The 15,740-nt window shown below is 42.4% G+C and overlaps 1 protein-coding gene across 1 annotated transcript in view; it reads left to right on the plus strand.

The window, feature by feature from the left end:
* NDUFS4 (NADH:ubiquinone oxidoreductase subunit S4) overlaps positions 1-15,740 on the plus strand; it is a 195,196-nt gene that overhangs the window by 154,789 nt on the left and 24,667 nt on the right. Inside the window, exon 3 of the mRNA XM_040339344.1 lies at positions 12,709-12,881. Coding sequence (XP_040195278.1) covers positions 12,709-12,881 — 173 coding nt within the window. The remainder of the gene's footprint in view (positions 1-12,708; positions 12,882-15,740) is intronic.

Consider the following 15,740-nt stretch of genomic DNA (forward strand, 5'->3'; position numbering starts at 1 on the left):
TACCTATTTTTGGTAAAAAAAAATCGCAATAAGCGTTTGTCGATTGGTTTGCACAAAATTTATAGCGTTTACAAAATAAGGGATAGTTTTATTGCATTTTTATAAATTTTTTTTTTTTACTACTATTGGTGGCGATCAGCGATTTTTTTCGTGACTGCGACATTATGGTGGACACTTCGGACAATTTTGACACATTTTTGGGACCATTGTCATTTTCACAGCAAAAAATGCATTTAAATTGCATTGTTTATTGTGAAAATGACAGTTGCAGTTTGGGAGTTAACCAGAGGGGGCGCTGTAGGAGTTACTGTTCACTTTGTGTGTGTGTTTACAACTGTAGGGGGGTGTGGCTGTAGGACTGACGTCATCGATCAAGTCTCCCTTATAAAAAGGATCACTCGATCGATGCGCCGCCATAGTGAAGCACGGGGAAGCCGTGTTTACATACGGCTCTCCCCGTTCTTCAGCTCCGGAGAGCGATCGTGACGGAGCGGCTATAAACGAATAGCCGCACCGTCGTCCCGGATCGCTCCCCAAGGGAATCCGCCCGCCGCACGCAGCGAGGGGGTCCCGATCGGACCCCCCACCCGCTAGAAGGCAGGGACGTATATATACGCCCATCTGCCTGTCCGTGCCATTTTGCGGACGTATATAGTCGTGCGGCGGGTGTTAAGGGGTTTTGTGCTTAAAAAAAAACAAAGCAGTAAAGTTAGCCCAATGTTTTTGCATAATATGAAAGATGAAGTTACGCCGAGTAAATAGATAGATACCTAACATGTCACCCTTCAAAATTGCACACGCTCGTGGAATGGCGCCAAACTTCGCTACTTAAAAATCCCCATACGTGACACTTTCATTTTTTTATTGGTTACATGTTTTGAGTTACAGAGGAGGTCCAGGGCCAAAATTATTGCTCTCGCTTTAACGTTCGCAGCGATACCTCACATGTGTAGCTTGAACACCATTTTCATATGTCGGCGCGAATTATGTATGCGTTCGCTTCTGCATGCGAGCACACGGTGACAGGGGCGCTTTAAAAAAATAAAAAATGTATTGTTCATTTTACTTTTTTAGCTTGACACTTTTTTTCCCCAAAAATACATTTTTTGATCACTTTTATTCCTATTATAAGGAATGTAAACATCCCTTGTAATAGGAATATAGCACGATAGGTCCTCTTTACAGTGAGATGTGGGGTCAATAAGACTCTGGACAAGGGGTATTCCGCTGTGGATTTTAACCGACAAGTACAAGAAGTCGAAAAAATCGTCAGGAGTGTGCTACTTAGGGATAAACAGAATACAGAGAACGATCAGAATAAATTTGTGTGGCCCTTTGTCACCGGCTACTCTAGTCAACATTTCCTGATTAATAAGATGCCAATTCTTGCGCATCAACTTTTTAAAGAAGATTTAATATTGGGTCCCATCCTTCCCGAACAGCCCCAAGTCGTATTCAGAGGAGTCCCCTCATTAAGAGATTCTTTGGCCCCCGGAGTATGTGACCCTCCTAACAATAAACCAATGTTTTTTTAGAAATTAGTGGGGTACCACAAATGTAAAAGATGTGCTGTATGCATGTCATTTGACGGAGCGATCTCGTGGTAAACGGCCGCTATCAGCGGTAATTTAACGCGATTCATGAGAAGACCCGGCGGTCACGGATGGTTAAACAATGCCTGTTGATAAAAGGATGGGCTAATCGGAAAACCGTAAACCCTTATTCAGTTCAGTGTTTTTTTTGTTTTGTTTTTTCCAATAAATTGGTAGCTTCAGTGTAAGATGATCAGTAAAATATGAAAATAGGTCAATGGGTCTTAATGTTTCTGCAAAGCACATGGCCACATACCGCAGTCCTCAATGATTTTTGCTTTTAATACAAAAGTTTGAGGATATTTTTATGAATTAATTTTAATAAAATGTACCCAATTTTTCATAACCAGTCTGATAAACGTATGAAGAAATGTTTGGACCCTCTTTTGGTTTTTCAGTTTTCTGAACAGACATTTAAAAAATATTGTGGAGCACCTGGAGCAGATGTCTTTGTTTTATACCAGAGCAGCTTGATCAACTGGTGCTATTGTAAAACAGGTTACAATGATTACAGTAATGCCTGACTGGAATGAATGATTTCATTCCTATTAAAATAACTTAAAATGCCCTGCTGAGTCCTTAATTAACAACGTATTGCCAATAAATCTCCGTGTGAATATTTAATGAAAATAGGAAATACCCTAAAAACACAAGTGATTTGAACAAATTGCTTGTGTAAATTTAAAGACCAGAAAAAGGTGCTGTGGGCAATATGCTGGATTATAATATTAAATTATTTTAAATTTTCTGATTTAGTATAGCTGCTGTCTGTTTCTTGATTTTTGTGTTCTTGCAGAGTTGGTTGTGCTGTAATAAACAGTATTTAAGAAGGCCTGGCAATTTTTATGGCTTTAAGTAATAAAAATATTTGTTCATAAAAGTTTGATATTTATAAAATAAATTACCAAAAATCTTGTTAGTTGGCCTGTTCATCTTCAGGATTTTTGGTCTAAAACCACAAAAAATGGTGTTAGCGATGCTTTGGAGAGCAATGAATTTGCTGGCCTCTCTTATTTAATAGGAATAGTATTAAATTATAATAATCAAGAGACCAGGCTTTTTTAAAATAAAATAAGGTGTGCATTCAATTCTGTGGTGGATGCTTAGGGGTTACATAAGGTTCCTCTTAACCAACTTCTCTTTGTATGTCTGCCGTTCTTTTATTTTATGCAACATTTTACTGCTGGGTTGCATGACACAAGCAACTTCTGCATCTAGAAGTTATATCAAACAGTCTGAAGCCTTGTCAGACAGTTTTGTCAGAAAGTTGAAGGTAGCAGTATGCATTACATTTTAGTATCACTTGTACACCTTTTAAAACCTAGCCAAATATTTTCATTTTTTAAATAGTAAAACTTTTGTTATCTTTCGTTCATGAATGAACACGGCTCTCCTGATTCTTGGTTTATAGTTCTAGCTGGTATAAACCCCCCTCTCTGCTCTTAGGCAAGCCAGTTATTTCTTCAGGAAATAGAAAACCGGTGCAGTGCTCAAAATGAGGGAACCACTATATACATGTAAAGAGAATTCCACAGGCGGGTGCTCTGGCTTGGATATCCCCAAATCCTCAACTATACGAACTTGAAGAGCCAGTTATTTCTGTCTAGTGTTTTAGTGCTGGAGACGTCACACTTTTTTCAGTGGGCAGAACAGCACGTTCTGGCTCTCTCCACTGTGCAGATTACCTCAGTCACCGGGCAATGGATCAGAAGAAGTGGTCCTTACACCCAGGCGTGTTCCATCAGATCAGTCTATGCTGGGGGACCCTGGACATGGTTTTCCACCTCAACAGAAAAGTACCAAGGTTTTTGTCAAGAGTGTGGGACCCCCTGGCATATGCAACAAATGGTGCCGGTTGGAACAGTATTGTCTTACTTAGGCCTTTTTTCCCTCTCACCTGCTGTGTAGAATAGAGGCCATAGGGATTTCGGCCCTTCTGGTAGCTCCAAACTGGCCTTATCTGTGATATGCCAACATGGTGCGGCTGGTCGTGGACACTCCCTGGCAGTTGCCTCTTTGGGAGGACTTCCTGTCCCAGGGTTCAGTCTACCGCCCCCTTTACCATCTCTGGCTTAGATGGCATGGCTATTGGAGCCAGGTTTTGAGAAACAAGGTTGTCTGGTTCCGTGATCCCTACAATGTTAAAGGCACGCAAGTCTACCTCCTTGGAAGATATAAAAGGCACCTAAAAGGCTTATATTGCCTGGTGCAAGGCTCTGGGTGTCCATCCGTGTTTCTTTTTGGTGGCTTTATGTGCACTTTTATTCAAGGGGTTTGTAATGTGACACCTATGTGTTCCCTGTTGCCACCGTGGGACCTGAGCTTGGTTCTTTTGGTCCTCCAGAAGCCTTCCTTTGGGAGTAGTCGGGATATTCCCATGCTTACTTTTTTGAAAGGTTACCATCTTGGTCGCCATCACTTTTGCGTTGTGGGTGTCAGAGCTGCCAGCCTTATCCTGCGAGTCACCCTCTCGTTGGTCTTGCACAAAGATGTGGTGGTTTGCCATCCATGCCCTTCCCATCCTCCAAAGGTGGTGTTGGATTTTCATCTAAATGAGGACATTGTTGTGCTTTCCTTGTGTCTATGGTCATTGCATTGTAAGGAGTTTGAGTCACACTCGGATGTGGTCTGAACGGTTCATGTGTGTCTGTCTGCTACAAACTTCTTCTGGAGGTTGGATTCTTTTTGTGCTCACAGAAGGTCCAAGAAAATGCCTGGTGGCTTCCTCTATGTCCTGTTTAAAGGGGTTGTAAAGGTTTGTTTTTTTATTTTCTAAATGGGTTCCTTTAAGCTAGCGCATTGTTGGTTCACTTACCTTTTCCTTCGATTTCCCTTCTAAATGTTTTTTTTCTTTGTCTGAATTTCTCACTTCCTGTTTCTCCTCAGTAAGCTTGCCCCCATCATCCGAGCCATTCTGGCTGGGGGTTAGTCAACCAGACCAGCTTACTGAGGAGGAACAGGAAGTGAGAAATTCAGACAAAGAAAAAAAAAACATTTAGAAGGGAAATCGAAGTAAAAGGTAAGTGAACCAACAATGCACTAGCTTAAAGGAACCTATTTAGAAAATATAAAAAACAAACCTTTACAACCACTTTTATTTCGGCAGACAATTGTTCTGGTGTATGACATTAAGGGTCGGGCACCTCTCTTCCCTGTTGCAGCACTTTCTACCAGCGAAATTGGTGCATCTTCGACATTTAGACCCCAGGCATCTGTCTCAGGTTTACAAGGCAGCTTCCTGTGTCCATCAATGAACGTAAGGGAAAATTATATTTTTGTTACTGTAAAATCCCTTACATATCCTTTAACTGTTTTTCTGCCGTAATTTACCATAAAATGTGATCTGATCCTCATCTAGGTCACAACAAACACAATGTGGTTGGGCTGATAACACCAAAACAATTCTAATTTCTTTATTCAACACACCCATTAAACTAAAGTGCTGGGGAAACCATTGGAGTTATTAGCTGGTCGAATCTTTTGGCAGCAATGACTCCAAGCAAGCTCTTTCGATAGCTCTGGATCACACCAGCACAAATTTTAAGGGGAATTTTTGACCATCCCTCTTTACAAAACTGCTTCAGCTCAGATACATTTGTAGGATGCCTGGTTTTATTGGCTCTCTTGAGGTCATTCTACAACATCTCTATGGGGTTAAAGTGTTACTAAACCCCCAACAGTAAAATCAGTCTGTATATGCAGTAAAACACTTGTTATTCTCGCTGTGGAACCTAAAGGGTTAATCCTCCGCATTGTGTAAAAAGGATGATCCTGTCTTATCTGCTCCTCTTTCTTACACAGTCCCCAATCCATCAGCTGATAGCACAGAGCCTTAGGAGGCACTCTGCACATGATTAGTTTGGTGTGTATTGTTTTTTTTTTTTCTTTATATTCTTGGGAGGGTGTATGTAATCAGCACAGGGCCAGTGTCAGAGGTCATAAAGCCTCATAGAATGAAAACCCCTCCTACAAGCTTAAACCAGTGCTTGGCCCGGACACTCATAGAAGTCACAAGACTGCTATATACTGCTGATGAGAAAAGGTATTTACTAAAATAATTACATTTCTATGTTCTGTGTACTGTGGGAAACCAGATATAGTGGATGCAGGGTCCTGGGTTTAGTAACACTTTAAGGTTTGGGCTATGACCGGGTACGTTTGTGGATAATATTAACTATATTATTAGAGTCTGTCTTGGCAAATGCAGAGTGCGGACAGCAAGGGCTACAGAGCTGTTAGGTCAACTCAAGAACCAAAAATGTATATTCACTAATATATATACACTTAAAGGGGTTGTAAAGGTTTGTTTTTTATTTTCTAAATATGTTCCTTTGAAGCTAGTGCATTGTTGGTTCCCTTACCTTTTCCTTCGATTTCCCTTCTTAATGTTTTTTTTCTTTGTCTGAATTTCTCACTTCCTGTTCCTCCTCAGTAAGCTGTTCTGGCTGACTAACCCCCAGCCAGATGATGGGGGAAAGCTTACGGAGGAGAAACAAAGTGAGAAATTCGGACAAAGAGAAAAACATTTAGAAGGGAAATCGAAGGAACCAACAATGCACTAGCTTTAAAGGAACCCATTTAGAAAATAAAAAACAAACCTTTACAACCCCTTTAAATACACTAAGCTGCTACTTTTCCTTAGCCGGGTTACATATGCTTTTAGGCTTCATTTCCATGGACGTTTTTACAGCCACTTTTCTGAGCTTTTTTTGCAGCTTAAAAACGGCTCTCCATGTTGGTCTATGGCCTCATGCCCACCATAACGTTTTTGAGCTGTGGATGGCTGAGCCGTTTTTAGGCTGCAAAAAAAAAAAAACAGGACCAGTGCGTTCTGAAGCTTCAGCCTTAGAGCTGTAAAAACGCCAAACGTTAAAAAACGCGCATAAACGCTACCGCTGCGTTTTTGAGCTCCAGCTCAAAAAAAGAACAAAACATGGACAGGCGTTTTTAAGCTGTAAAAAAGTCCACAAATCAAGGCATTTATCATATTTTTATTTTCTTTTTATATAAAATGTGTTTGCAACCTGTTAACGGATTACTTCAGCGCCACCATAATTGTTGGTGTAACATTTGGTAGTTAAAAAAAAATTTGAATACTTCTATAAACTGTGTAAGTGTCATATATAAAACCTTTGGTTGTTAAGAAAAAATTACATCAGGCTTTAATTGATCTTAAACATTTTATCTGTTTTGCAAAATATGAATGAATAGGGTTTACTAGGAGCATGCTACAATTCTAGTGGTGGTTACTAGGGAATATATTTTTCCACAATCATTCATTGGTAGATTTATAATTTCTTCAAGAACCTTACATATTTAACAAATCCTCTGTAATCTGATTGACAGCAGAATAGCATGCTTCATGATTTGCTTGTGCCATTGTGATCTGCATTTGTATAAGGTGTCTGCTATGGAAATGTCTTTCCCATAAGAAAAGGTTGGATACAATACAACAGCTTGGTTAATTAATTTTTTTTGTTAATTAAAACTCAACCTAGACAAAAGTGTTTAGAGATGTTAATTACTTTCACTTTTTATGAATAACCCCATGTGCTTTTGAAGTTAGCCATTGCCGTGGAAATATGTCAACTTTAAAGATAGAACTTCAGGACACTAGGGTTAATATTAACTCTTTAAGTGTTGTCTTTCTGACATGAAAGGGTTCAAAGTCTTATGTTGGCATTTGTGGAGTAAATCTATTTTAAAGTAATGAGTTGTCTGGTGTGAGCATTATCTATTGTCTGCCATATAAACATTTTAAATCTACCCAACGTACTGTCCTCATGTTTTTTTTATTTTTTTCTTCTTGGTCTAATAATGTCCTTACTTTATCTGCCCTCATCTGTCTGAAAAACTATTATCTTGGTTTATATTTTGTCTTCAATATAAGAAATGAACCAAAGATAGTATTTCTTTATCTGTAAACTTTGTGACCCTATATGTCCTCTGTTCTTTACATTAAATGGCATTTACGTTGTACACCAGGCACATTTGGAATATAAATGTACTGTATACACACACACACAGTGGAACCTTGGATTACAAGCATCATCTGTTCCAGTAGAATGCTTGTAATCCAAAACACTTGCATATCAAAGCGAGTTTCCCCATTGAAGTCAATGGAAACTAAAATAATTTGTTTTGCATTGACTTCTATGGCATGCAATGGCTTGAATCCTGCCCATTTTGCGAGACAACACTCGCAAACCGAGTCAGGATTTTCAAAAAAGAAATGCTTGTTTTGCGAAACGCTCATTGACCGCGTTACTCGCAATCCAAGGTTTCACTGTGTGTGTATATATATGTGTGTGTGTGTGTGTGTGTGTGTATATTCTCATTCTCTCTCTCTCTCTCTCTCTCTCTCTCTCTCTCTCTCTCTCTCTCTCTCTCTCTCTCTCTCTCATACAAAATACACCAATCGGCCATAACATGACTACCAACCATAACCCTTCGAGACCTCTGAAGTGTATGTTGTATCTGGCACCAAGCCATCAGTACCAGATCCTTTAGCTCCTGTAAGTTGCAAGGTGGGGCCTCCATGGGTTGCACTTGTCTTTCCAGCACATCCCACATATCTGAAGGATTTGAAAGCCAAGTCAACACCTCAAACTCCTTGTTGTGTTCCTCAAACAGTTATTGAATTCATGAGACCAGGCCACCTTCTTCCCTTGCTCTGTGGTCCAGTTCTCATGTGAGGGAAACGCTCACAGAACGTGGGTTTCCTGCACTACGAACACCCTACCCGGTTTAATTTCAGAGTGCAGGATGTAAACAGAGCCACCTGAGTACCTTTTTGTGCTTTAATTGGGACTAATTTATGATGAGGCGGGGGGGGTCAGCAACCTGTAGATCGGACAGGTGACTGGTAGATCTCCGACTGGGCTTGCTGATCTGGTATTCCAGAGCATCAGAGTGTAATGCAGAGTGCCTATTTGAACAGTTGGAGCTGTAGTAACAGTTGGAGCTGGAGAAAGAGCCACATAAGTCGATGCCTCATCTGTAGTGCTGGCTCCTGTCCCATGTGGAGTAATACCAACTGCACTCCACCTCTTATCCCGGCTAGCAGTTTTCAGCGTGGTGCAATCGGCAGGAAAAAAGGATTGTCGGGTTAGTGTGAAGAAAAACTGGGCATAATGGTATAGGGCTGCTTTCACACTGATGTGCTGCGGTTAACCTACACGGTGGGTGCAGTATGGTGTACCTGCATCTTTCCTTCAGGTTTGCTGTGCTTAGCGATAGATGTCTGTTATAGCCTGCTTACCACCCCACAACGTTGCTTGTGAACGAGCCCTAAAGGTTGCTGCTGCCGAATGCAAGGCTCATTCACAAGTGCAGCAGGCAGTGCCGCTCCTCTGAAAAGCAAACCGTGTGTGTGTTGACAGGTGGTGAGGAGGCAGTATGTTGCCTCCTCACCACCTGATTTAAGCCCATGATTGCCGTGCAAGGCACGCAATTGCGACGCGGTAGTACGGCAATTGGAGGTGGCACTGGATGACACTATGCTTGGTGATCTTTGACTTCTCCCATGTTGTTCAGGTAGATCTTGACCTCTTTAAGGTTGCCTATCTCTGGGCTAGGGCAAGTTACACTTCAAAGGTAAACCTGAATAATGCAACATATATGCTTATTAAAAATAATGGAGGACCTATATTAAGCAAATTAACGACAGTATTGACTGCAAATTAGGCTTTCTCTCACTATACAAGTCTATTTGAGAGTATTCAATTTATTTTTCTGTGTATATGCGATCCATTTTGCCTGTAATCCTGAGCAGCTAACTGCTACAGATTTGAATACCATAGATATTAAAGATTTTCACTCTAAACAGACACTTGGGGAGTGGTCAGGGCCAGGTTTCATTTAGTCGCAGTACTACTTTAAAGCAGCTGAGGGAAATTATATGACTGAAGATGTAATTTTGTAGTAAATCTGTTGTATAATCTGTCTCGCTGCTTATTTATTATTGCTTTACTGTGTGACAGAATTGATAAATGTCGCCCAGTATGTTCTTTCTTTAAAGCCTAACTCCAGGCAAAAATTATAGTTTTCCCATGCTGCTGTGCTGTTCCTGCACTGTATGGGTTACTGCCTGTTTTGTGCAGGGGCGACCAGCAAGCTTATACTCGCCTGATACTCCACTCCAGTGGCAAACGGTGCCCCCATCGATCCAGTGGTTGGACTGTTCCTAACATCTTTACGTCCAGAGCAAGGCTATGGGCTTGATGACATCAGGAAAAGTCCACCGCACAAGAACGGTGTGGGGTTGGGGGTTGTTGCAGGAGCCTCAGTGACCGGTCTTGTGCGGGGAGGATTATGCAAGTTTTTCTTATTTATCCAATCCCCTAAACCAAAACCCGCACTGCAACAGAAAACATTTTCTTTTGTCCCTGAAGTGGGCTTTAACCACTTCCCGCCCGGCCTATGGCCGATTTACGTCCGGGAAGTGGTTATGAAATCCTGACAGGACGTTCTAGAACGTCCTGCAGGATTTCATGCCGCGCGCGCCCGTGGGGGCGCGCATCGCGGCGATCGGTGATGCGGGGTGTCAGTCTGACACCCTGCATCTCCGATCTCGGTAAAGAGCCTCCGGCGGAGACTCTTTACCACGTGATCAGCCGTGTCCAACCAGGGCTGATCACGATGTAAACAGGAAGAGCCGTCGATGGCTCTTCCTCACTCGCGTCTGACAGACGCGAGTAGAGGAGAGCCGATCGGCGGCTCTCCTGACAGGGGGGGTTCGCGCTGATTGTTTATCAGCGCAGCCCCCCCTCGGATCGCCACACTGGACCACCAGGGATGCCCACCCTGGAGCACCAGGGTGGGCAGCAAAAAAAAAAGTCTAAAAAATAAATTCAAAAAAAGCATAAAAAAAAAGAAAAAAGATGCCAGTCAGTGCCCACAAATGGGCACTGACTGGCAACCTGGCAAAAATCAGTGCTGCCACCCCAGTGTCCATCAGCGCCACCCCAGTGTCCATCAGTGCCACCCCACAGTGCCCATCCATGCCCAGTGCCCACCTATCAGTGCCCATCTGTGCCACCCATAAGTATCCATCAGTGCCGCCCATGAGTGCCCATCTGTGCCGCCTATGAGTGCCCATCTGTGCCGCATATGTGTGCCCATCAGTGCCGCCTATGTGTGCCCATCAGTGCCGCCTATGTGTGCCCATCAGTGCCGCCTATGTGTGCCCATCAGTGCCGCCTATGTGTGCCCATCAGTGCCGCCTATGTGTGCCCATCAGTGCCGCCTATGAGTGCCCATCAGTGTCGCATACCAGCGCCGCCAATCAGTGCCACCTCATCTGTGCCCGTCAGTACTACCTCATCGATGTCCATCAGTGCCATCTCATCGGTGCCCATTAGTGCCGCCATATCAGTGCCCGTAATTGAAAGAGAAAACGTATTTACAAAAAAATTAACAGAAAAAAATAAAAATTTAATTTTTTTTTCCAAATTTTCAGCCTTTTTTTAGTTGTTGCGCAAAAAAAAAAAACGCAGAGGTGATCAAATACCACCAAAAGAAAGCTCTATTTGTGGGGAAAAAAGGACGCCAATTTTGTTTGGGTACAGTGTAGCATGACCGCGCAATTGCCATTCAAAGTGCGACAGTGCTGAAAGCTGAAAATTGGCTTGGGCGGGAAGCTGCGTAAGTACCTGGTATGGAAGTGGTTAAAGACTTTCTGGCCAGTAGAGCTGCACGATTAATCGCAAAGAATCAAAATCACAATCTTTTTCCCTTCCTGATCTTCAAAACAGCATGTCACAATTCTCTCGAACAAGTGCAGAGTTCTCACAGCTGGAAAAACAAAATCCAGGCAGCCTGCCAAGCAAATTGGTGGAAACAAAGTATCTTTTCGTTCTTTTATCAAAGGAAAGAACTATGGCGTGTAGATGAAGGAAGTTTAACCATTTAAAGTCCAAACCTTTTCTGACATTTGTTGCTTATAAGTAAAAAATCATTATTTTCTGCTAGAAAATTACTTGGAACACCCAAACATGATATTTTATTTTTAGCAGAGACCCTAGAGAATAAAATGGTGGTTGTTGCAATATTCTATGTCACACCGTATTTGCGCAATGGTTTTTCAAACGCAATCGTTTTTGAAAAATTCACTTTAATTAAAAAAAAAAAACTAGACAGCAAAGTTAACCCAATTTTTTTGTATAATGTGAAAGAAGATGTTACACCACGAGAATCGGAAGAGAATCATGATCTTTATTCTAAGCAAAAAAAATTTGATTCTCATTTTAGCCAGAATCGTGCAGCTCTACCGGCCAGACAAATAACAGGATAGATAAAAAGTAGGATCATAGGGCCAGATTCACAAAAGGAATACGACGGCGTATCTGCTGATACTCCGTCGTATCCCTGTTTCTATCTATGCGACTGATTCATAGAATCGGTTACTCATAGATATCCCTAGGATCCGACAGGTGTAATAGTTTTACACTGTCGGATCTTAGGATGCAGTTCCGCGGCCGCCGCTGGGGGGAGTTCTCGTCGTAAACCAGCGTCGGGTATGCAAATTAGCACTTACGGCGATCCACGAAACTTTTTCCCTTCGTTAAGTCCCCGCAAGTGTTAGTTTGCCGTCGCAAAGATAGGGTACCTTTTACAAAGTGTAAAGTTAGTACACCATGTAAAAGTATACCCGTCTTTCCCGCGTCGCTTTCAATTTTTTTTTACATTTTTTATTTTTCCCGCCGCAAGTCTTTTTTACCCGTCGCGATTCACAAAACCTTGGCGCAAAGCACGTCAGGAAATTTGCGTCGGGAGCATGCGCAGTACGTCCGGCGCGGGAGCGCGCCTAATTTAAATGGGACTTGCCCCATTTGAATTGGCCCGCCTTGCGCTGGACGGATTTAGGATACACCGCCGCAAATTTCCAGGTAAGTGCTTTGTGGATCGGGCACTAACTTGGGAAATTTGCGGCGGTGTAACTTAAATCGTTTGTTACGTTGCGCCCGGGCTATGTGAATCTGGCCCATAGAGTTCTTTGTCAGAATCTTAACCAGTTTTGGAGCTCGTATATTTTGAGCTATTTAGGTTTCAGGTGAATGTTTTCTTTAAATATCAGGTAAAATCTTAGCCTATAAAATGTTTTCTGTTTCTTTAGGATATCACAACATTGACTGGCGTTCCAGAGGAACAAATCAAAACGAGGAAAGTCCGGATTTTTGTTCCAGCTCGCAATACTATGCAGTCTGGTGTACAGAACACAAAGAAGTGGAAAATCGACTTTGATACCCGGGAGCGCTGGGAAAATCCCTTAATGGGTTGGGCATCAACGTAAGTAATAAACTACTTATAACACAAAAGGGACGTTCACTTAAGGTGTACATATTTCCCAAAGTTTTCTTTTCAGGTTTGGATAGAGTATGGAATGGCTAAGACTTCTGTCAGTTTACTTTTGTTGTTTGGGGGTGATGTAAACATTATCCATGTGCAATCAGCGGGCTGCACATTATTGGTATTTATATCGCAGCCCTATGCAGCGGTGAGGCCTCAGTTCTAAGCAGCAGTGAGGCCAGCAGGGTTCATGAATCCTGTAGGCATGTTAACGTTGCATTCATACAGCATATGGACAGCTTTTTACACATCTTGTGTAAAAATAATATGCCCATGTGCATCAGTCCAATGAATTTTGTACTATGTTGGCTATTGATTAATGCAAAAAGTTTGGAGTTCAAATGAAATGTATTAAGGATGTAAGCTATTGTAATTAAAAAGTACATCTGTTTGAACCTTTTATTTAATTTTTTTTTTAATTACTAAAGCTCTACTTTAGGTTAAAAATTAAGGCTCCATTCACACTTGTGCGAAGTCACAGCCCATGTATTTCAATGGAAGCTGTTCCAATCTATGTGACTTAAAGTCGCAGCAACTTTAAAATGGTTCCTGCACGATTTTCATGCAAAGAGAGTGCCATGGATTCAATGTAGACTCTCAAAAGTCACTTTGTCTTAGGGCCCTTTCACACATACGGACAAACGGTCCGTTTATTACAAGTCTGTTTACGGACTTGTAATGTATCCCTATGGGATTGCAGACGTTAGCGGATGATGCAGACGTTAGCGGATGATGCATCCGCTAACGTCCGCAACCATCCGCGTCCGCAAAGTTCCGCTTTTTCGGACGGAAGAAAACCCTATTTTTCTTCTGTCCGGCGGAACGGATCGGATGAATACGGACACACGGTCCGTATTCATCAGATTCCCCATAGGGGAGAGCGGAGGAATCCCCGCTGAGCCAAACGGGCTAATGAAGCGGATCAATACGGATCCGCTCCGTGTGAAAGAGCCCTTAATGTTATCAATGCAAAAGTTGTGCAGCAGCCAAAGTGACATCCAATTCGCAATGGAAATCGCATGGCTTATGATTCGGATAAGTGTAAATGAGGCCCTAAGGGTTTAATGTGATATGACACCCCACTACTGCTTCAGAATGTGTTCTGTGAGTATACATGGGCTGCAAAAGCCTGTGACACACTTTCCTGTGCTCTGATACAGAACTATAGGATACCGGTTAGCAAGCGTTGGAGTCAGTTGCCTTGTGGCTCTGCAGAAGACACAGCCGACAACGGCTATAAAATGAATGTGGAGTGATGTCACCAATAGACTTTGGAGCTCCCATTCTCGGCTGTGTCGTCTGCACTGCGAAGCCGCAGTTGAAAACTCAAAGTGTGGGATCGGGTGGGATCTGCTTTAACCACTAAAGCCCCGGACCAATATGCTAAATGCCCAAAGGCGTTTTTACAATTCGGCACTGCGTCGCTTTAACAGACAATTGCGCGGTCGTGCGACGTGGCTCCCAAACAAAATTGGCGTCCTTTTTTCCCCACAAATAGAGCTTTATTTTGGTGGTATTTGATCACCTCTGCGGTTTTTATTTTTTGCGCTATAAACAAAAATAGAGCGACAATTTTGAAAAAAATGCAATATTTTTTGCTATAATAAATATCCCCCAAAAACATATATACAATTTTTTCTTTTTCCTCAGTTTAGGCCGATACGTATTCTTCTACCTATTTTTGTTAAAAAAAATCGCAATAAGCGTTTATCGATTGGTTTGCGCAAAATTTATAGCGTTAACAAAATAGGGGATAGTTTTATTATTATTATTTTTTTTACTACTAATGGCGGCGATCAGCGATTTTTTTCGTGACTGCGACATTATGGTGGACACTTCGGACAATTTTGACACATTTTTGGGACCATTGTCATTTTCACAGCAAAAAATGCATTTAAATTGCATTGTTTATTGTGAAAATGACAGTTGCAGTTTGGGAGTTAACCACAGGGGGCGCTGTAGGAGTTAGGGTTCACCTAGTGTGTGTTTACAACTGTAGGGGGGTGTGGCTGTAGGACTGACGTCATCGATCGAGTCTCCCTATAAAAGGGATCACTCGATCGATGCAGCGCCATAGTGAAGCACGGGGAAGCCGTGTTTACATACGGCTCTCCCCGTTCTTCAGCTCCGGGGAGCTATCGCGACGGAGTGGCTATAAACCAATAGCCGCGCCGTCGTCCCGGATCGCTTCCCGCGGGAATCCGACCGCCGCATGTAGCGGGGGGGGGGGTCCCGATCGGACCCCTGACCCACAGAAAGGCAAGGACGTACCTGTACGCCCATTTGCCTGTACGTGCCATTCTGTGGACGTACATATACATGCGGCGGTCGGGAAGTGGTTAAACAAGATATGTATACTGATTTCTTCTTTACAGGGCTTGATAATTTTGTGTAATGCCTCATACACACGATCGGATTATCCAATGGGAATTGTGTGATGACAGACTATTGTCGGAAAATCCGACCATTTGTACGCTCCATCGGACGATTGTCAGATTTTCCGCCAACAAATGTGGGATAGCATGCTTTAAAATTGTCTGCCAACAAATGTGTGTTGTCGGATTATCCGTCAGACAAAACTCTGAAGTACAAACACGCATGCTCAGAAGCAATGCTCGCCATAACGCAACATTAGCAGCAGTTGCCCAAAGGGTGGCACTAAAGAGCTATAAAACCACGTAGTTTCGTGTTTGTTGGCCGACAATTCTTTGCCGTGTGTATGCAATACAAGTTTCTGGCCAACGCCCTTTGGACAAAAGTCCTACGCTTTGTCCGCAGAAAATCAAGTGTATGACCCTT

Source organism: Rana temporaria, chromosome 1 (genome assembly GCF_905171775.1).
Source record: "Rana temporaria chromosome 1, aRanTem1.1, whole genome shotgun sequence".
Taxonomy (NCBI): Eukaryota; Metazoa; Chordata; class Amphibia; order Anura; family Ranidae; genus Rana; species Rana temporaria.